This window comes from Strix uralensis, chromosome 10, assembly GCF_047716275.1.
Source record: "Strix uralensis isolate ZFMK-TIS-50842 chromosome 10, bStrUra1, whole genome shotgun sequence".
Classification (NCBI taxonomy): Eukaryota; Metazoa; Chordata; class Aves; order Strigiformes; family Strigidae; genus Strix; species Strix uralensis.
This window is the reverse complement of record NC_133981.1, coordinates 5,155,491-5,179,331: the sequence shown is the minus strand read 5'-3', so window position 1 is coordinate 5,179,331 and position 23,841 is coordinate 5,155,491. Positions and strand designations below refer to the sequence as shown.

General features: G+C 43.9%; 1 protein-coding gene across 1 annotated transcript in view; it reads right to left on the bottom strand.

Moving 5' to 3' along the window:
• The window catches only part of PTPRG (protein tyrosine phosphatase receptor type G), a 408,233-nt gene extending 386,441 nt beyond the window's left edge, over positions 1-21,792 (bottom strand). The window contains exon 1 of the mRNA XM_074879020.1: positions 21,560-21,792. Within this exon, the coding sequence (XP_074735121.1) occupies positions 21,560-21,644 (85 nt within the window). The 5' untranslated portion in view covers positions 21,645-21,792. The remainder of the gene's footprint in view (positions 1-21,559) is intronic.
• Between the last annotated feature and the right edge of the window lie 2,049 nt (positions 21,793-23,841).

Here is a 23,841-nt window from a genome sequence, read left to right as displayed (position 1 = left end):
AACCACAACCCACACATATTGAAAAGGTTACACAACTCCTTGGTACACCAGACCTTCTTCTCTGCCCATTCTGTGGAGCATCACAGAGCAATGAAACTCGCAAAATTCAAAACTCCAGACTTCTCAAAAAACCCACCAACCTGTAGTGCATCTTTATTACAGCTATGAGCACCCAGCATACCGAGTAACATGCATTAAATTTCAGCATCTGTGCCGCATGGATAATTTGGGCATGCTAGCTGGTCGCTTCTGGTAAACACTCGTTTCATTCATGATGTGCTGCAATGCAAAAGAGCAGCTCTTTAGGGAATTAGAGCAGGCAGGTAGCTCCTGCCAATCACTTCGAGGGTCCATTCTCACACCGACAGACAGAAGATTCAGACGCAACTCCAATTACTGCTAATTGTAGCTCTCTCTAAGTCCCTCTGCAGCCAGAGATGACAGAGACTTCATAACATGGTTCTTAACATAAGTGGCAACACTAATTTTGCTCACTTCAAAATCCTTCCTGGATGCAAAGCTCTAAGCTTTATAAGTAAGTTTACCAAGCTTTCAGATGGCAGAATTACCATCTATTTCTAAAAATTCTACACAAGTATTTTTCTTTACATCAGGTGTCATAGCTATCTGACTAGGAAATGGTTGTTTTGTGGGTTTTCATGCTGAATTTCCTTAAACACAAGGTTGTAAATCTTAAGAGACCCTGACAAAGTTTTAACAAGAAACAAATTATAAAGTGCATACTGAGAAGTTACATGTCACCCCACAGCTCCCCACTCTCACACACACACCCCCTGCCCCCACAGGGGCCTATACACTGGTGCTGTACACAGTGCCAAAGGACCTTCTCCAACAGTGGCAGCATCCGATGCTGCTCAGAACAGGTTGTGTCCCAAATACCCTCGGGGCATAGCAAAATAGCAGGGCTGCTTCTGCACAGACAGACCTGAGTTTTTTTTCCCCTCCAGTATCACCATCTCCTTCCCTGGCAAACTTTTGCTGGACTTGCTGCTCTGTGGAGCCATAAGGAACCCTCCCAGACACGCATGGGGGTTTTGGAGATAGGAGCTGCACACCACAGTTTCTCCTTCCCTCCTCTGCAGGCATGGATCTGCTCCGCTCTATGAGAGCTCTGGGAGAGCTGCCCACAGCTTCCCGAAGGGTCACACCGGCTTACCACAGACAGAACACAACAGAGCAACAAAACCTTGCAGAGTTAAATTCAGGTCAGTATGGTATTGTCATATTCATCAATGGAGAACTTTAAAGGCAACAGTCATTTGGTACAAAAAACCACCTCATTTTTCTCCAATGAAGTATCTCCACCATCTGTGGAACCCACAGTGAAAGACAAATATGGTTTAAAAGGACATATTGGGAATAGAGTTTTTACAGTGCAATTTCACACCAGTCCTGCAAACAGCCAAGTCTGTCGACCAAAGATGCTCAAAAGTCCATCCATACAAACAGACCCTTTCAAGTAACTGATACAACTCAGACTGAAACTGCGTTTGCTGCCAACATTTCATGCCTTAATCATTGTATGTTTAAATATACACATCTACAAAACAAATGTCAGTGTCCACAGACTATAAGCTTATAAACAAAAAAAAAAGAAAAATGTTAAGTTATAACAATTAAACCAGTTCTCATTACCTCAATTTCCATCTGCAATTATAATCATTTCCCATTTAAAATATCTACCACATTTTATTCTTAATTAAAAATGACATCCTTGCAATGAAGTGCAATATGAATTAACAATTCAAATGTTATCTATGCAAATTTGTTAGTCCTTTGATTTTTCCCCCCTTTATGCAAAGTCATGTGTAGGTTTATTTTTATTAAGCTTGTATAACTTCACTCAGTGTCTTCTGCTCTGAACTCTATACATAATATTTCAATCCAAGGACATAGAAATAAGTTGTAAATGGTGCAATTCCTTTTCAAGTCTCCTACCATTCATTTAAGAATCAATACATATGTGAAGAGGTACCTTTCCTAAATAATGTTTTTAAAATGTCTGTGCAATTAAGATTTAAAGACACTTTACATTTCCAATGGCTTTAACAACAGCCATTTCTTCAGGCCCTGCTGTGTAAAGTCAATGGAGAAATAACTGCAACACAATAACACCCCATCTTTAAATCAGTTTGTCTACACCTACAGTTCCAGTGACTTGACTCCTCAACATTACTCTCTGCCCTCAACCCTCCCACAGGCATCTCTTATCCAATTTGGTTTTACCTCCTTCTGCAGTGTTTTGAGCTTTCATCCCAGATTTAAAATTTCTCCTTGCTTCATCAGCCAAGTGCAGTCTCACCTCAGATTCTCTAGGTGAACCAACTCAACACATAGTATTAATGCCTTAGAATATAAATCGTTGGCCCACATTTTCTGTGGCTTTCAAAGGAGTTCAGCAACAAAGTAGCACTAAAATGGTAACTTTTTTCCAAGTCTTTCTAGATGTTTCAGCATGCATTTTGTACTGAGAAAACACAAGAGTTTAAAACCCACTGAATAAGAGAGTTTCATTAGAATATTATATTCATAATTACATATGAATTTTACCAACACCGATCACTGCCTTGCCCAAAGCTACTTTTCTATCCCATTCTGGAAGGAAACACACTTTCAGTCAAGTGAAACATTGCTGTACCCGTACAAAACTAAGGGATTTTCTCAGTGAGGATCATCCAGCTCCTGACAAGAGGATGACTGTGACTGCTGTGTTCTGGCTTCCCCGCCAAAAGAGGGCATCCTGCAGCTGGGAAAAATTAAGGTGTCATACAGTAAGTTTTCTTCAGTTGTATGATAGCAAAACGAGGTTATTCAGAGCAGCAATTAGCTGTGTATACTTAGCAAGGAAGTAAGCAAGCAAAGGTGGCCCGCTGCTTCACAGATAAGATCCATACAGAGATTATAATTACAGACCGCAAGGTGAATTTCTAAAGGTCCAGAGGGCAGTGCAATGAGTCTAAACCAAGCATATACTTATGAGGCAATTAGATGCGTCAATATGAGGTACAAGAAAAATGCAATAGATCGGAGCAAGATCTGCAGTTTACCAAATTACAAGGACATATCTTGAAGTCAAATTACACAAACACAATTACACAAATTACACTGTAACCTTCAAAGGAAGAGGTCTGCGCTGTATTCCAAAAACCTCATTGTGTTTTATTAATAAGTTCTGGCAAGACAAAGTTTGAAGTCATGCATTTATTTCACCGGCTAGTTTAAAAACGCCTTTATTCAATGATCTTTTTCTGTCATAATCTCCTTATCTAATTTAAACAGAGTGCATTCTCTTGCTATGACTGTAATTTTCATTTAAGTTGCTATAACTTGTGCACAAAGGAATATGTCAATTCAACTCACCAGCTAATACGTTCTTCTGTGATATATGAGAGCAAAAATTGGACTATTTGTACAACCCAATATGAGGGTTGCCTTTTTTTTTTTTTTACTTTTTGTTACAAAAAGGCCAAATGGCATCAAGCCCCACATAGCACATGGGGAGAAGTAGTCACAGGAAGCTTCTACCAAAATACTCTTTTTTCTTTCTTTCTTTCCCAACCTGCAAAGACTGCTTGAGATTAAGGCAACCAGAAAGGACTAAAACGTCTGAAGGCAGTTCCCTGGCATTGCCTTCTCCTTATCCCTCTCACTCTTTTAGAAGCAAGCACGTATGAAGTCTCTCTCTCCCCCTTCAATTATGTCATTTGTCCTCTGCTAACTCTTATCCACATTAAAAAAAAAAAATCCTTCTATCCAACATTGTAATTGGAGGAGCTTTAAATAGATAATTTAACCTTGGGAGGATGTTCATTTTCACTGAGCATATCTCTCCAATCTATGAAACAGACAAACCCTTTCACCTGAGCATGCCATTCTTTAATTGTGACAGCACTGTGAGATAATTCATTTCAAATAGTTGATCAACCCAGGGGGAGTATGAATGCCCAAATATTTAACAGACAATGATGCCTTTTTAAATGAAAACTCAGGCTTGCAAGATGGTTGTTGCATGATCAACAGCATACCAATACCATCACCCAGAGACAATTTATTTTACACACCAAAAAGAATTGCTTTTTCAGAAACTATTCAGTAATTAGTGGATGTATCGTTTTTGATCTGTCTCAGCCACTGCACATCAGTTTACCAGCTCCTAGCCTCTCTCAGAAGAGAGCTAACTGATTAAAGAGAAATGGAAAGACTACTGCTATTTGTCCTCTTTGAAAAATTCCACCAGCTCAGTATAAACTCTGACTTCATGATTATGAAGCTCAAGAGCAAACCAGATTTATCCTGAGGGCAGCCTTACAGAAGCTCAAAGGGTGAAGGTGTGGCTGTAATGTCCTCTAGGTCAGAGGAACTCAGATAATGCTGAGAAAAGGCTTCTTTTGTTCTGAAGCATAGGGTGGTCTGATAGACAGGTGCATCCAAAAGGAATTCAAGCCATTAAAGGGGAAAAAAAAAAATCTCTCGGAGGAATATACACAATATCTTCCTTGCTGTCAAGCTACTCATACTCTGTCAGACATTAGGACTCTTACAGATGTCTCCTGGACTGATAAACAGTGCCCACACAGATACCACAGAGTCCTCACAAGCATCTTGGATCCACTCAAACAGACCAATCTATTGCTGTGCAACATACACTTCTGGTCTTCATTCCCAAGGAGAGAAGTCAGCTAGGCTGATACCTGCGTGTATAACTCCCAGGCCAAGAAGGCTGCCTGGCAGCCTAACTTCACTGATGGCATGGCACTGCACCAAGATCCTGAATTCCCCAACAGAAAGGTGCTCCTCTCTCCCAAGATTCCAAGAGCACCACAGTACCCTGGCTGTTCTCTCACTTTGTCTCCACAGGGATTAAAGCAGGAGGAAGGTCTGCACTGCAGTTTGGGCTCGCAAGAGTTCATCTTCTCCTCTGCCACAAGAGTGAGAGAAGCCATCTCTGGCTTCAGCAAGCTAGTTCAGTCAGCTTTGATTGCATATGCCTGGGCATGCAACTTCATCCTTGTGCAGCAAACCTTGAAAGCACCCTCAGTAACTTTGCCAGCACCCTGCTGAGCCAGAGACTAGAACGGAGAAGGTGGCACAGCCACCTCCTCAAAGCTTCTCATCCAAACATACATCTTCAGTTATACAAGCTCCTACATTAACCAAACCAGAACCCTCCAGCCACACTCACACAGCTGGGAGAACACAATGAGGAATCTCACAATGTTTCTCTGACCAAAACAATCCATGTCACTGAACGTAAGGAAACAACTGGATGCCTTCCTTAGAGCCTCCTTTCACTGAAATGGTTTAAGCATCACACGAGACACAGGAACACAAGGAGCCAGGGCAGACTGTGTGTATGGGTATATTGTGATGACCACCGTCCAAACTGTCCAAGCCTAAATTTAAATGCTTCTCAGTCAGGAGTGACTTTGGTCTAAGGAAAACAAAGGAGCTCAGTTTGCCAATCACGGGTGCAATGTGTTCACACTGGCCTTCATTGCGAGGAGGACGTGGTATCAGATCCAGCTTTCCTGTAGCTGTCGGATCCAACTCCAGTAACAAAAGCTAGAGCAATTCAACCTCCTTCAACGTCCTGGAAGTGACGAAAATGCAGACTGTCATCTGAGAAGTGCTGGTTACACACAAGCCAACTTAAGAAGGTATTTTTAGCACGTTTGTCCAGCTTTGTCATTTCAAAGATAGCTACAGCCCAGTCCATTGGTACCCTTCTCAGGGATACCGGAACATCAAGAGACATGAGGTCTTTAGCGGCAACACACCCCATAGCTCTTAAAAGCCTACGATTCTTCAAGTAAGATTCAAACCATGATATTAGAAACTATCGAAAGTTTAAGATACTACAAAACACAGGCCCCCAGAATCAGGATTTTTTCCTTCAAAATTATCATCAGATCCCTTCAATCATTTTAGGCCTTGGGCAAATCACCTGTGATCTGATATATTACACCATGCAATTTCCTTATAGTTGTTTCCTTAGTTATTTGTTTCTTTCACTTGCAGAATTCTCATGTGTTGCACAGAGAGAATTTGGGGCTTCACAAACACTCCTGGCACAGAATGGAAAACAGCTGAACTGGGGAAGAAGTGGCAAAGAAAAGTATAGCTGAAGTTTATATTAAAATATGTGCTAAAATTAAACTGATTTTTAGAACACCATTATGTATTTTACACAGACTCTGTTGCCACTGTTTCTATTGCTTTTTTGGTCTTTTTCTTGAAACACTAAAGAAAATATATAGTTGGTAAAATGGAGCATAGACAGGAAAAGGGAGCAATCTGACTGCAAACATGGTTGTACAAATAGCTTACTTCTTCACTGGTTTTCCTCACTGAAAAAAAATGTGTCTATAGGCATTAGTGTTTGAAAACAAGCAATCTCCGCACATTTCCCCTCCATGACACAAACTGCCCAAACAGATGAAGCAACATGTAAACAGTAAAACATCAATGCCACTGTAGCTTTTCAGGGAAGAAACTGCAATGAAGTATCATTGTCCTCTATCAACATATCCAGTACTAGATAGTTTTTTCTTGTCAACATTGCAATAAATCACTCACTAGTCAGATTTCATCTGACATTGCACCATCACACTGAAGGTGGAAATCTCCAGGGAACTGAAGAGGGAGGGGTTTTTCCAGACCAAAACCAATACTCCTGTATAACTAGTTACCTGTTACTATGTAAGCCTTCCTCCATATGACTTCAACTGTGGGGCGAAATTAACGGGTGCTACCAGTTTTTATATACATACATACAACTCTGGCTTCAAAGTTGACAAAAAAAACATTAGCAAAACACACTTCAGCCAAAGGAATCACACGACCATCTGACTTCAGTATCACCTACCAAAGAAGTTTCCTATCCTATAAAGTAGCTTCACCCCTTCTTTGGACAAGATTATTCTTCCACCAAAAAAAAAAAAATGTTCCATTTTGCAATTTTGTCTATACGCATGGATTCAGACACACATTATGAATCCCCAACGTGAAGTCAGTTCTACTCTACTACTACAACATCTGCTGAATATTCATTCTAATCCACCTACTAACTGCTTTACTAATGGAAGAAACCTATTCAGGTATACAATTCCTAAGCTTAATTATTATTATGCCAGGTTTTAAAAGCAGTAGTATTCATACATAAATATATATGCAGCAACACATAGCAACTTGAATGAAAAACAGCACCTTGGAAGTGCTCAACAGACCAGACAGAGCAGAGGACTGATCCTAGAGCATCACAGCATCCTCCTTAGTAATAAAGATGAGATCCAAAATACCTGAAATTAGGTCCCAATGTCTGGAAGGCTGCTCCAGCTGCTCAGCAGCAAGGGGAAGAATGACACAGCTAGCTTATGCATTCAGGCACTGGCGACTCCTGCTCGAAGCCCACATAAGGCCTGGATAGCAAGCACTGCATAAGTGTAAGGGCCCGGCTACACCCGAGAGGGATGGGGCAAAGAACAGAGCCCCCAGTGCAAATGGAAGTGTTCATGCAGATGAACACCTACAGCCAAGACAAGACGGTGCTCAGGAAGGCAGCACTGCAGCTCTTGCTGGATTTTGGTTTTGCAGCAAGGAGGATGGCTGAGGAACCCACATGGCAAAGACTACCAGAATAACCACAGAGGCCAGTGACCATCGGAACAATTCATCAGTGGAAGACAGTCAAGATGAAAGAGCAAAGGACTACCAAAGCAGCTTTCTAAAGGTATTGATACTTCTGAACAACAGACATTTCTTCAGCCAAAGCTCTTTGAGAGAGGCTGCAAATAATAAAGACACTCTTAACAGTGTATTATCCTTCCAGTCCAGCTTAAAGATGTCCGGAGCTTTTTGTTTATATATATATACACACGCACACACCAATACACAAACCCACGGCATTACCTCATTCACAACCAGCTTGGCACTACTGAAGTGTCATCCAGGAAGGCAGGACAGCAAAGTCACATAATAAAAACGCAAATAGGTAAGCAGGCCTTTCATATAGTACATGTGTGAGGACAGCAAGGGCTTAAGCAGCAAAACAAATCAAGCTTTCTCCACTTTACTCTCAAGCGTGAGAGCTAGCAGAAGGGTCCAATTTTTGTTGATGCTGCTTGTATCGATCACAGCAGAAGTCACTGGAAGGCACCAAGGGAAGCAGGGAACAAATCATCAGCTTTGCAGGGCAGACAGGACAGTGCTGCTGACTTTGATCCTTTATTTCACTCAGTATTGTAGGGCCCAGGCAGTCAGTGAGAACAGAAATGATGTTCACCAAAACGATGTACTTTATTTCCAGCTCATCAAGAAAGAACAATCTCAGTAAGACCCATGTACTTCAACATTATTTCCAAGGAATACAATCCATTGTAGCAAACTCCAGGATGGCCTCTATTTCATGAATAGAAGCAAAAAGGCAAATCCAACTGCATGTCCTGTCTCTCATACTCAGCGTATGTAGTTTAGAAACATCCAGGTTTGCAAAGGAGGAGAACACTGCTTTATTACAGTGGGTGCTCATAGTCTCAGTTCAACAGAGAGCACAACTGTCAGGTAAATTAAAAACTGAAGATCAGAACAGAATTATTTAGCAAGTGAATTTGTTACTAATAGAGTGCAAATGAGACAAGCTAGAGTTGTTACCCATTGACAGCATGCATCTTACAAGCCTCGCCTGGCTCTGCAGACAGTCTGCACCCAAAATGCCTGATGATGTCTCCCAAATACAGAAGCAAGTAGAGGAATGCAATCTCAAGCTACAGAAATGAAGAGTCATTGATCAAGACGGCAATCAAAACTGTAAAGCGTGAAGGGGTAATCAAGACTACTGCAAAACTATAAGACTCCTCAGATCCAATGGAAAAAAGTTAATTTTCTTTCTAAGTTAGTTTTCACCTTGAAAGCTAATTGTTGAAAGAGAAAAGGTCACACTGCTTAATAACATGAAATAGAGAAAGCAGTACATGCAGATAGTGTTTGACATGAGGTATTAATTACCTTTTTGACAGAGAATCTGTTTGTGCTGTAATGTATTACTCCTGGCACTGAACTATGGCTTGGGATTCACTTACAATAGGTGTTACTAGCGTGTGGGCAAGTCACTTTTACCTTACATTCCTGGATCACTGGGTACCAGGTCTGCTCATATATTTTTAAACACAGCTGGCTTCTTGGCACATAAACATAAATCCTTGTGTGGTTTTAAGTGATTAGTTAAAAAGAAATGGTTTGCTGTTTTGATATCAAATTCAAGAAATTCACACGCAACTCTTAAGTTGCCTTGAAGGATGAAGGAAATGTGTTCTTCATCAGTGTCATCTAGTTACTAATTATGTTTTGTTCCTACAAAAACACTGCTTTAGCAGTTTACTGAAGAGAACAGACTCTTGTTTTGATTACCAGGGTAGCCAGACCTGCCTCTCTTTGCCCTTGGTTTGCCCTCTTCCTTGATTCATTAACATATCTGAATGAAAGCAAGTGAAAGCAAAAGAAGAGGTGAGAGAAAACTGAACCCAAGAGGTTAAAGTAACAGGTAGCTCATAATACTTAGTATCTTTAAAGGAAGGTTAAATGGGAAATAAGATTTAGACCATCCAAAAGGTTCTTGTATTTGGAATTAAGAATTCCAGGAATTCTTAAACATTTCTGAAGTCATGAGAAGCACTGGGCAAGATCACAGCAACTCAAAGAACCACCTGATAAAAAGTCATTCATTTTTCCAGGGACTCAAGTTTCACCTTGCACAATTTAAAACAAGATGCAGAAGAATATAAATATTTATATAGACACTGGCCCAACACTGCTAAGATGCTGAACTTCACCCGGAAGAGATAGAGCAAACACCGTACGAAAAGCTTCCACGCAAGAGCCAGGTTCTCCACCACAGCAGCTGGTCCCTCCTTTCTGGAACTGCTGTTTCTTAAGAGACAAACTATTTCTTCCAACTGGGTACCTACATCCGTGACAGGAAGCCTTCCCAGTGCAAACTGAACCTTCTTAAACTTCGTAAACATAGAGGGCAACCATTACACAGTAATGTGTCCATCTCTGTCCGTTTGACAGCCTGTACTGCAAACTAAAGAGGGTCATTTCCTGCACGCTGTGATCAACTCGCCAGAGCAGCAGTACATTCTATTTTAGACACTTCATCAGAGCATTACCTTCAGATATTTACTCCAATAGTGTTATGGTTCACCAGTGCCTTATCTAGGAAGTACCAACATTGCTTCAGTCTGAATTCCATGCTTAATTTGACCTAGGTTAATTGTTATTGCTGGCAATCTGCTGGCTGTGTGGTAAAAGCCAGCTGACAACATGACAACAGCTTCTTACATGAATTGGTGTGATTCAGAAATATCCAAGCCAAGGACTGAAGGCATAGAGACCCAGACTCTGCTTTTTGCACTGGAAGCCATCCCTGCAGAACACTGCCCAGATGTGCCAGGGGAAGCCAGTGCTGCCCTGCCAGTGCAGGACTCCTGGGTCAACAGCATTCACCACAGGCCCCAAGCATATGCTTCCCCTCAAGATGTTTTTAAACTACTTCTAACTGCCAACTATTCTTTACTGCATTTATTTCTCAGTGATGATTTAAAATAAATGTTTATTTTTAAATCCTATTTGACATTTTGTTAGGTACACTAGAAAATATACCCATTCCTACATATGCAAAAATTAGGAATTAACGAGGTCTGGCAGTTATCTTGATGGAAAGAACCAAGTGACTTAGTTGAACATACAGAGGTTTACTAAAAAAAAAAAAAAGCCTGCTCTAGTAGTTAAAAAACAAACAAAATTGCTCCTTATTGATTTTAATTTAGGTTGAAACACTAGCTGTCTCTCCAACAAAGCCAGAAATGGAAACAACTATAAATGAGTACAAGATGTGATAAGATAGACAGATTCTTAAGCAATCTAGTATAGAGATGACCTGCAGTTTAGACAGTAGTTAAAATATGATATCATATGTATGGATCAATAAGTAAGTTTGCATTTGTCTCGGCTCCAAAAGCTGGAAAGCTACGTGTCTTTCTTTTTTTTAGTTACTCTAAAATGTTGTCCAATTAAGCTCTACCGGGTTTTGGTTTTTTTTTTTTTTCCTTACAGATCCTCTAGATTCTAATTTACAAATAAAATCAAGAGAAGCAATTAAATGTTAAGTACTATCAGCATGTTTCCCCAAGTGATGCACATGTGCAACAGAATAGAAGTAGTCCAATCTTGATACAGAAGGCCAGGTTACAAATTGAAATACATTTGTATTACCGTTACTTCCAGCCTTCACGCTCTAGCAAGTAATAACATTGGGCACCACGCTCCCCCTCCGTGCACAGCAGAAGCTCTTTGACCACGAGTCTCTCATAGGCTGCAGCAGATGCAGACACACTTTACTCCTCCAGTCTCCAGGGCAAGCACGGACACAGAGCAGGGGCAACCAGGGGCTTCGGGTGCACACTAAGAGTATGTGCAGTGCAGAACAATGCTGGAAGGGGCTTCTGCTGATGCCCATCTAGTCCATCACTTTAAAGACTAGTTAAAACCATCCTGGCAGGCTGCCTGGTCACTCCTCTCTGCTCTCCAGGCAGCACGCACTGCCAGGGCCTGCCTGGCTCGTACTGCGCTTCGTCCTCCTGAAGCACACAAAAATTATCAGTATTGATCAAGTATAATTAAGTTTATGATCCTTTCAGCACGCTAGAACTTGATCCAATATTAGCTGAAGGGTATGGATCAGGTCTTCTCAATGTTTTTCTGGTGAAGGCTGTCATGTTGGCAAGACTGGATTTCCTCTCTCTCCTTTAGTCATAAAGACCTCTCCACCTTCTCATCTACCTTCGGACATCAGCCTCTTCCCAGACAGGAGAATATTAGCTGGGGCACAAGGGACTGTTTTCCCTCATGTGGTACATGGTGCAAGTTTGCCCAAAACAAACACAACCAAGGTGGAAAGCTAAAAGCATCCAAGGGAGGCCACCCTAATGAAACAGTGCCACAGTAACAGAGCAGATCTTCTAAATTCTTGCAACTAGCTCAAAAGCCAGTCCCACCACCTGCATCCAGCAACAGAAGAAAATGAGGTCAAGAAACACTTTCTACCAAAAACAACAGCATGAGTAACAGTAAGGGGGTGAGGGAATGGATAGGAAAAAAACCCACATTCCAAAGAAATCTATTGCTGTCTTGGAGTTACATCCAAATCATAATCCCCACTCCAAGTTTCCAGTGAAGCTCAACTGTTAGCCACATCAGTGTGATCACACAAGTGTGATAATTGTGACCAGAAGGTCATAGTCATGTTGGGGAGCTGTGTGAAGCTTTCAGTTTGCAATGCTTAACAGAAGTCAAACCCTAAGATGCCCATTTTAGATAAGTCCACAACAGGCACCTGGACTACTATGGGATGCATTGACTGCTACTCCCTTAAAAACTGTTGGGCTACAAAAGGAAACAAACAAAACTGGAACAAAAGATGCATCTAAGATGCTAAGATTGCAGAGGTCTTAAGTCAAAGAGGTCTGCCTGTCCTTCTATTGCTAACATTGCCATTATAGCTGCATTCAAGTCACGTAAGAAAAAGGAGATCCATTCAAAGAGTTTATTAAAATAAAAACCCTAAGAACTAGTGATCCAGGCCACATCCACTGAACAGCAGACTATTTTGTTCAGCACTGACTCCAATAACGATCTAGAAGTCATACTAGGCAAACAATCAACATGAGCTTTCTTGCTGTGGCAGAAAAATAGGCCACTAAAAATCCTTGGACAAACAGAAAGGGCAATAGCATCGCACATATATGATATGACTAAGACCAGTGTTCAGATCTGCTGCGCATCTTCCTAAAAACAAGTTAAAAAAATGAAGAAAAGGCAAAAAAAATTGCTACAAAAATTATTCATGAACTGGATAAAATCTGATAGCAAAAGGCTTGTGGAGTTCAGGTCACTGAGTTAATCAGGACATTGTGACATGCTTTTATTGTGATGTCTAAGTGCTTTCATGGTAACAAAATATTTAGTCTTTAAAGCTCTTTAAACTAGTAGAGAAAAGTGAAACAGTTACAAGAATTGTTAAAGTGGCTGTGTGTTTGCGGTCTGAACTTCACAGATACAGTAACTCAAACCACTACTTTTGTGGTGGCTTATTTATTTTGGTAACTACTTTATTCAAGGAAAAGAAGTTTGGTATCACTTCAAAATGAGCAAGTAAATATTTGATTTAAACAAACAAACAAACAAACAACTAACAGCTGTGGACAGAAAACCTCACAAATACCTCTGCAACAGCCACAGTTTTGGTCAAAAATCTAGGTACAAGCTAAGAGAAAGATTCCAAGGACTGATCCACATGACAAGATCCCTCCAGAAAACCAGAATTTTAACGGAAGAACTGGACACGTCTGCTTCACAGCAAGCAGAATCATACAAAGCAGTAGTTTTGCATTTCACCACACAGTAAAAGAAAAATACTCCAAGAAGCATAAAGACAGTATCAAAACTGTACACCTTTGACAAAACCAGCCTGTGGAAATATTCTAAGGAACATGCACAGTCATTTTTCAGGATAACGTCATGATGATGGTTATGGTGCAAATTCTCAACTGATGAAAGCTGCCACAGAAACAGTAGCATCAATCGTGCTATGAAAATTTGCAGCAGCTGAGGACCTGCCATTATGCCAAGATAAAATATTACAAACTTGCACATCTTTAAAAAGATAACAATGAATTAATTCACAGTAAACAAAAGAGAAGCACTTTACAATGCATAAACAATGTAGTAAGAAACAATTTTAAAAGTCACAGTTTCTGAAACTGCTGTCACTGAGCCCATGCTTTTAACACTTACTTAAATAGCTAGAACTGCACAAAGGTGTTGCTTCAGAACACAAACAGCTATACAGAAGCCATATAATCTGATGCAAAACCCTTGGGCAAAGAAAGGAAAAATAAACAACTAATTTTAGAACCTGAACACTCCATTAGCAATTCTCACCAATTAAAATATGATGCAACTACTGTCAACAGGCAAATTTTATTCGTATTTTAAGCATGGATTTAAATACAAAATACACAAGCTACTGCACTGTCAGATTACTAAATAGATTAGTTACAAGTAGCATGGAGGCCAAGAAGAAATACTCAACTGGTTCTCTCTGTTTACCTAGTAAATGGCTGCAACGTTTAAGACAGTCATGCTGCACAAACCCTCATTCCTACTTTGACTGCAGTAAATCTATACCATAATCTCCAGAAGTCTGAAATGAAAGCACCTTAGGAATCAAAACACCAGTGAAAGCCTATCAAAAATTTAATCCCTAAACTCACTTGTCACAGCAATGTAGATCTGTACTTAGTTATTTGAAAGCTACTAGGTATCTTTATTGTCTCATCTTGGAGTTTCCAGGGGGTGGGGGTCAGATGGACACAAGGGTCTCATGCTGAGGCTCATATAAACATCCATCCATCCATAAAAAAAAAAAAAAAAAAAAAAAAAAAAAATCACTAAACTTGCTCTAAAAAACTCTTAGCCAAGACTTACTTATTTTGAGATGTATATTGCTAACTTCACAACCTCCTAAAATATGAGATATTTTAAAACCCAGAAGGGGAGGAAAAAAAATTTGAAAGAAAGATGATAAAAAAGGAAAAAAGATTTAACAGGAGAGCATTTCTAAGCACACCAAAGTAACACAAAGGCAGGCACTGGTCCTCAGTGGTGCAGGGGTTACTTCAGACATCCTTGTCTTAAAGAAATGGATTGAGGCCCAAAGAAAGTTTTACTGTTTAGGATCAACAAGGGTCTGTTTATCTCTGCAGTAGAAAAATGGCTTATCCAGTACATTGGCACAAGTGATTTTACCTTCATATCCTGCTTATTCAGTGTTCACCACCCATCACAGCAAAGGCCTCTTCCACTCTGGGACAACACACACTGCTTTTCAACCAGTCTGACATACAGACCAAGGAACTCCAGGTCTAAGACTTCAGACTGCTAAAAGCCAATAATGCAAAGTGTAGATGCTTTTATAGGAGTAAGGAAAGGGCAGGGCACTGCTTTGATTAAAGCAAGTATTATAGCATTTTATATGTCTCTTACAAGCCTCCTGCAAGGACAGAGGATGGAAAGAGTCAAGTGTGGGAAGACTGAACAACTGCCCGCTTTGCCTGTGAGGAGTTATCAGATAGCTTTCCTTCACTGTCAGCAGAATAAACAGACTCCCAATGGAAGAACTTTGACAGCACTTTGTCAGGGAGACAGGCACATTTTATTTCAAAAAAAGAGAACAAAACAGCTGCCACAAGACCAAGTAACATCCTACATTTTGCTCCTAAATACCAGTGCAGCTCTTCAGGGCTCAAGGTCTCATTCATTACGTATCTGCAAGCAGAGAAAAGGATTTTTCAAAGCAGCTTTCCTAAGCTAAGCATCCAAGTCTCAAAACACCTAGATTTTCTTTAGAAAGGCCTCCATGCTATGAATGCAAAGTCCCTCAAAGCAGGCACTGGCACAGGATAAACATATTCAGGCATCACTGCAGCATTTATGCATAGAAAAACTGCAACACCCACGTCAATTGAGATTTTATGTGTCAGTACTGCTGGCAGGTGAACTATGCGGTCAAGTTTTAAGTTCTAGAAAATGGTTCATCATTATTCAAATGACTTGATAATTAAGAATGCTAGTACTTCAACTCCCAAGCAAACTTAAGAGATGCATAATAAAACCACATAAAAAAAACAAGGCCATGTACTAACTGATTTTACTTTAACCATAGTTCACTTGAAGACTAATTCAAATTGCCGTAAGGTGAACCCATTCAGTGTAATAAAAACATCTTGCAGTGAGCACACAAACTTCTTCGTTTCCTTACTGCCCCGTGTCCTCCCTTCTCCTCCAGTCAGCTGGCGAGCTCATTCCCCACCACTGCTCCCTTCAGCTTCCCATGAATACTGCTAGCAATCAGAGAAAAAGAAAAATGAAACAAGAACAGCAATACCCATGGAGTATCGCAGTACCTTCACTGCTGTGCTCGCAATCTGAACCTTCATTCATCTGTTCACTTTCTGGGTGGGAAGAGCCTCTGCTTAGGCTACAGATACGTAACAGCTCAAGGCATCAAACAAGGATCCACTGTGTCCTGGCAGCTGTGCCTCAACAAGACGGCAATACATCGAAAGGCAAGCATTTGACGACGTGACCATTGTAGCCCTGACTCATCTAAGAGTACACCTGTCCTCATGAAGTGGGGCAAGATCACTTTGGAGAGCTGCACCGCATGTCAGCAGCATTAAAAGAAAGAAGCCAGTTCAACTTGCCTCAGGGCAAGTAATGTGGATGGATATCTGTAGCCTACAGCATAGATAACATGATCAACAGCACTACCACAAGATATTGAGTAATGGAAAAATTAACAGCAACCAAGGATCATTTTTCTGTGATTTTTTTTCTCTCGAGGTTTCCTGACACACCAATGTAAAAGCCAGTTACTTTCATCAGAAGTTGTTCTCTAGTTGAGCATCTCCAGTTGGCCAGACCCCAGGCTCCTCTGCTTAGTACAAAAGTGTGCATTAATTTACATCTTCCCTTTGTGCTTTGCCTCCAACCCCTGCATGTCTCTACAGAGGTGATGCAGGCCAAGTCTTCCTGGGAGTAACTCTGGCAATCGATGAAGTCACATTCCTGTCAACGTGGTGCAAGAAGATGCAGGTCCACAATCTTCACTTGGAAGAAACATTGACAGAAGTTTACCTCACAAAGAAGGGAAAAATTTGTAAAGATATTTAAGCACCTGAAGCAGCAAGCACTCTCCAGAACAGATATATAAAACCATAAACTAACCCATTTGGTGCATATCTGCATCCTCAGATGACTCTGTATCTTTTAAGAACATTTGTCTGATGAGATTCCACTTCCCAAAATACTTAAAAATTGTTGTCTAGAATTAAAGTTTAAGTAGCATGGCATGTAAACATAAATAATTACCATTTTGTCAACCCACAGGACCAACTCTGATCTTTAAACATGGAAGCACAGTAACTAGGCAAACAGAAATTAGTCTCAGTTTTTCATAATTTCTCAGATTAAAGTTATATATTAGCTAAAGTACAGTGTTATTACTATACCCTTAGGCTTCAGAGCACATCATGCCACATGTTCAGTTGGCTGCTAAAAAGCAGCAATCAAATGATTAGCATTTTTTCCAAGGACAGCTGAGATTAATAGTTTGAAGTCATTTCTTCAATTTAACCATGAAACTTGAACATTGAAATTAGCGTCAACGTTAATAACATTTTATTTCGGAAAACTAAGTATGTTAGTCCTTGAGCACTGATCATAAGATGGATAGAGTCTTCACCGTTATCTGTCTTTACTTTAATTGGAACCAAACCCCAACTATTAAACTTGCACAACTTGATAACAGTACAGCTTTAACTGAGCACATACATAACTTCAGACACACTCGTCCCTGCAGAGACCCAGAAACTGGGAGTGAAACCATCGCCCTGCTGAAATCAATAGGTGGTTTTCGGTGATTTTTATGGTACCAAGCAGGAGCTATTTGTTAAGCAGAGGTTCCCAGAGTGGATGCAGGAAGGACAGGTGAACAACATGACATCTCTCTGCTAGACTCAGAAGTCTCTCACTGCTCTGACCAAGACATCCATTTTCTGAACAGGATCAAAAACCCTTTCAATCCCCATTTCCTAGACAAAAAGGAGAGGAGATAAGGGATGAGAGAACAGTAACAGAAACCATAACTCATGCACATAGGCAAAAATCCTCCTCACTCTTCCAAGCAGAGCAACCTCCCCAGCCTGAATACAGGCTTTGTAGACACTGCAGACACCCCAAAATGACTGAGGGGATTCCAGTTACCCTCAAATCGTGTTTTTTTGTTTTGGGGTTGGTTGGGGTTTTTTTTAATATACTTCCTTCTCTGATGCCTTTTCCTCCCTCCCCAACTTCGGAAGCCTCTTTCTCAGGCTGCTAGTGCAGAGAGCTCCTCTGACTACTTGAAGACTTCTGAAAGCCATGTCCAGGCTCTGTTAACCACGAATCGGCTCCTGTAAACCTGCTAACAGATAGCAAAGCTCTCCCTCGAGTTTTCCCCCCAGAAGCATACCAGCAAGCTCAGCTCTTACAGCCTGGGAAAGCTTACTTGACATTCTTTATCTGCAAGGACTCCATTAGCAACTTCCCGTAACATAAAGCATATTTTAAAAAGGCACTGAAAATAGGGGATAATTAAAATGTAAGAAGTGTCATCTTCATAAAAGCCACAGGACTAAATAAAGTCTTGGAGGGCCCTCTCCTGTACATTCCGTATTTCTCCACGTGCACAATGCACCTTCCTCTGCAAAATCTTTACTAAACAAAGCCAGTCTTCTCTGTACCTTTAAAAATATCTGAAGTAGCATTTCATTAGTTCATAGGGAAAGGCTCCTAGTATATTTTTTCCTTCAAGCAGAAGACAGTTACATGCAAAATTAACTCTCAACTCAGAATGATAAAGATTCAAAATCCAAAACCCATTTACAGGCAGTTACCAGGTCAGCAACAATTTGATCCATTACCAAAGAGCTAATCTAGACTTAAGAAAATGACTTTCATTTATGCATCTAGCCTAGAAGAATTCTAACAGTTGTCACTCCTTAGATGACAGGATTGTCGCAGCAACAGCTAAGAACTGCACAAATATGTACTTTTTCCCTTACAAAAAATTATTTATCCTCTCTTGGCAAAGCACTGAGAAACTACATAGTAAGGACATCACAGTAATGTTAATATTTATGTCTCGCTGATTTTTGGTACTGTGAATTTAGATTAATGAGCAAACAGACCCCATGGAAACCACCTCTCTTACCTTGTCTTAGTTTGATTTATTAAGCAATGTAATTACCAGTGACAAGCCCACAGAGAAATGCACTAAACGCTTCAGAAAGAGCAAAGCCACATATTTTTTGTGCAAGAATGACTCCTTCCTCTTATTGCAACCAAAGGAACAGCAACAAAAAAAAGCTACTTAAACAGTGAAAACCTATTACAATCCTCCTAACAAAGGAATACTGCAAAGACTTATTTTCTACATGGCTCATTTATTGTTGCCGAACAAAGAAAAACTTCGCCTTTATGTTTCTTACAAGTAAAGTGATTTGCAGAGGAGAAAATAAATAGTAACCTCTCTTTCATTTAAAGGGAGCTAGATATGAAGCGGCGGGAAGAAAGATGCTTGTAAATTAACACACAGAATAACAAATGCCTTAATTCTCTAATCCTCTCTAGAAAATGCTATGAAAAGGTACTGAAACATTTGTAGTAGATACTAAATGGTTAATATCTGGCCGGGATTCCCCGCCAACACAAATTCCGATGATTTGCCATTGGATGTTGTCAGCATCAATGTCCTGTTATAGTCCACTGAGATCCTCCCTGCAGCTTTCCTGCCTCGGGCATCTCTGATGTACGGGATCAGAGTCTGGAGCGTCCCGTTTATCACGATGTTTCACTTACCACCCCCTTGCACGCACACACACACACCAGATACTGCTGCTTTTCAGAAGAAGGCAGAAAAGAGTAAGCAAGTCACTAAGGTCTAACACGGTAGCTCTGTACAAAAAGTAAATGCATAAAAGCCCTTCTGGAAAACAGTTTGCTTTCCAAGCAAACCTTTAGCCATGAACAGCCCTGAAACATTCCCAAGTATTACACAGCTGTTTTACAGCTTCTAGCCTTAAAGAGTTTACCTACTCACAGGTCCATAGACCTACTGCTCTCTGCCTGCATTCATCTTTATATTCACACCATAACGCAAATACTTATCCAGTGCAAACATTACTGATCTAAATCAGCAAGTCATACAATATTGTCATATTAAACCTACATCATAGCTTGTTTTCCTGAAGCGTTCCTGCAGCCTGCCTTCTAGATGTAATTACTGTACAATATATATCAGAACCAGAGAGAAAGGCTTCACTCTGAGGTCTGAAATTGAGAAGAAATCAATACAAAGAAGATAAATGTTTCTTCAAGAGCTGCAGAGGTATTAACCCTCTCTCCAACTTATTTTCTTTTTGCTTCAAATCACTTTTCCATGTAAGAAGCTACTGGAAGGACTGGAATATGATGGGTCTATCTACTTATCTCCATCTTTGGCGTTAGAAAAGTGTATTTTCGGAAAAAAGAAGGAAAAATAAAAGAAACAGAAGTGGAAGTTCCTATAAAGCTTCCAGAATTTAATTCTTTCTTCTCACCCCTGCACACCTGGCTGCAGCCGGTGGCCCGCAAGGGCCAGGAGGAGTCTCGGGGCAGGGACTCACGGAGGGGCGGGGTGGGGAGGGCTCGCCCTGCCCAAGGCCCCCTCACATCACACCCGCCCCCCCCCCGCGCCGTCACTGCCAGGAGCGGGGAAGCCCAGGCACGAGTAAATCAATAAAACCACTTCGGGGGCGTGCGGGGGTGCTCACCCGTTTTCAGGAAGACCCTTTCAGCCGCAGATGCGGGGAGAAGCGGGGGGGGGGGGGGGGGGAGAAACGACAATACTCCCCCCCCCAAAAAAAGCCTGCTGCGCCTCAGAGCTGCCTGAGGGGGCTGCGAGCGGGGGCGGGGCCGCGCGCGAGGGGCGCGTGGGGGGGGCGCGCGGCGCCGCCGGCGGTGCAATATCGCCCCTAGCGGCCGGCCGCGGCGCTGCGGGGGCGGCGGGAGCCGGAGCCCCGCGCGGGCGCTGCAAGTTCCCCCGGGCCGGGGGCGCTCCCGGGATGGGGCCGGGGGGGGGAACGGACACGGGGGAAGGGGGTCCCACCGCGGGGCGAGCGCCCCGTTATCCGCGGCCCCTGCATTTCGGTGGGGAGCGAGGAGCGCTGTACAGACACAAACCATGGGGTGCGAAGCGGGGGGGTGGGAAGCACGGTGGGCGCTGGGTGCCCCCCCCCCCCCCGCATAACCCCTCTGCCTCGAGCTTGGGGGGGGATGGTGTTTGCAAGGAGCCAGCCCCGGGCGCGGAGCCCCGTGCCCCCCCCGCCCTGCCAAGGTCAGCGCGCCGGTACGGCGAGGCACCCACCGCGGACACGAGTGGGGTGGGGAGGGCAGAGGCCCGCGCACAAGTAAGTTTCTGGTGGAGGAAGGGGGGTTGCAACAAGGGCTGGGAGCGCAGAGACACGGGGCGGCGGTCCCGCAGCACAAAGGGAGCCCCCAGGCAGCCCCACGGAAGGAGAGCAGCGCAGCAGGAGCCCCTCCGCCCGCCCCACGCCGTCGGGGGCTGCAATGCACCGGAGAGAGGGGGACAGGGCGCCGGGAGCGCGGAGCCGAGCCCGTGCACCGCTCACGGCCCCACTCGCGGGCAGCGCTGCCCGCAGCCGGGAGGGTGCTGCGGGGCTGGGGAAACCCAGCGCTGAGGCCACCACTGCAAAAGGGTCCCCAGCGCATCCTCCGCGTCCGCAGGGTGCCCCGCCGGCACCCCACGGGGGACGCGGACACGTGTGGCGGAGGCACCGGGACCCCCCCCCTCCCCGCTGCAACCGCCGCTCTCACTCACCGGGGAAACACACCACATCATGGAGCACGGAGCTGGTGATTTTCAAGAAAAAGATCCACCAACACGGTTGCAGTAGCCTCCGCATGTCCAAAGCCGCACATCGAAAGGGGAGAGGGGCTAAAATAATTAACACACAGAAAAAAAAAAAAAAAAAAAAAGAAGGAGAAAAAAAAAAAAAACTTGTTGAAAATAAGTTTCTCCCCGCACCCCTCTTCCTGCGGGAGAAAGCGGGGGGCTCCTGCTCGCCTCCTCACCGGGGTGGGGGGGGTGGGGGAATAAAAATCCCCCAACCGCGGGGCAGGGGGAGGACAGAGGCGGCGCGGGGGACCCCCCGCGCGGCGCTGCGCGGCGGGGCGCGGGGCGGCGCGGCTCAGGCGGGCAGCGGCGGCGGGGCGGGCGGCATGCCGCGGAGCGGGGCGCTCAGAGCCGCCTCCGCGCACGGGCGGGCGGGCGGCGGTCAGCCGGGGCCCCGGCGCGCTCCATCCTGCCGTACAGGAAGTGGCGGGCGAGCCCGGATCCTGGCGGAGACTTTAAAGCGGGGCGAGGGAGCGGGAGAGAGGAGGGAGGGAGGGAAGGAGGGAGGGAGAGAGGGAGGGAGAGAGGGAGGGAGTGAAACGCGGCGAGGCGGTGGCGCGCCGGTCGCCCCGGCGGCGCGCCCCCGCCGCCCTTAAAGCGGCCGCGGCGGCGGGGCGGGAGCGCGCCCGCCCGCCGCGGGGAGGTTGGGGCGGGGGGGGGGGGGAGTGTTGTGTTGTGTGTCTGTTCGCTCGTGGGGACGCACCCGCCCCGCTGCCCCACCGCGCACTCTCCGCGGAGCCCGCCCCTTTGCTGCGGAGTTGAGAGGCGGCGGGGGGGCGGGGGGGGGGGCGGTGCTGCCGGCAGCGGCGGGTTTGGGAGAAAGTGTGGGAATCTGGCGTTCGCCATTCCGCACCTCGCGCTCGCCCAGGCGGCGTCTGCCTGAAGTTACTCGTGTCGCTGTGCCGCCTTCGGTGCCTGCTGCAGGGGGCTTGGGTGGCCGTGTTCCCCTTCCCCCCAGTTCTGTGCATCCTTCTGTGCGTTGCCAGAACTGTGTGTGTCCCACACCCCCCCCCCCCCCCCCCCCCCAAATCACACAGTTCTCCTTCAGCACCGTAGTGCCCATTGCCACGGGGCCCCCACAAAATCATCCAGTTTAAAGCTTATTGCCAGAAATTCCCACCAAAATCATACCGCTTTTTGTTTCTCCCCACTACTATGCTTCATTCTGGGTAGTGCTAGAGGTCCCCCACAAAATCATACAGTTTTTTTTTTTCACTCCCAATACTGTACTGGGTATTGCCAGAGACCCCCTCTGCCTCCTCCAAACCTCATAAATTTTTTTCTCCCCCAGTACTTATGCATCATTCTGGGTATTGCCAGAGGTCCCCTGCAAAACTGCTGGGGTTTCCCCCAGTACTGTGCATTATATTACGTTTTTGCAGAGAGCCCCTTCAAAATGAGGTAGCTGTCTGATATTTTTGCAGAGTCAGGTGAAGGCTGTCCCAAGGCACTCTGCATCCAGATCTTGATCCACAGCCCCCTCCCCGGCAGCAGTTTCTGAGTGATTGATAACTTTGCACAGGAAACAGAAACAGAAAATGGTGTGAATTCAGGATGAAGGGATGGTTGCTTGTACTTGGCTCTTCCTGGCGGTGCTGTGGTCTGCTGAAGCTTAAATTTCATTCAGAAGTAGTTTTTGTCTGTTTCTTTGGTAATTATTTCCATTACGGGGATTCTGTTTCAGAAGAGAAAGGGTTTGGCAGGAGTTTATCAGTGCGTGCTGTGCTCGGCTCTGGCTCTGTCATTTGCTGTGACCATCTCCTCTTTGCTTACCTGCAAACCTTCCACATCTGTGGTGTTTCCAGAGGAGATGAGATGGGCGGCAGGAGGAGGAGCAGAGTAGGGAAATTCAGAAGAAGTCATATTTATTCAGTGGAATAGCAGTGATTTTCTCTTCCCTTGCCTCAACTTAGGGATCACTAGAGCAGAGCCCTCAGGGCTTGGGGACTTACCGCTGCTCTGCTTTGACTTTTCTGGAAGAGGCCGTGGCTTTGTGTCCCTCCAGGGTCACCCCACGCAGCACAGGGTGCCAAATCAGTGCATTACGCTGCAGCCAAAGGGCCCCTAATTAGGAGGCCCTGCGTTTTCACAGGCTTTCCTTCGACTCTCTCTCAACATCCCAGGTTGCACCTGCCAAAAATTACAGTTGGAAGTTAAAAGTGCAATCCTTACTTGGCAAAACTGTTTATCCCAATAGGGATTTTACC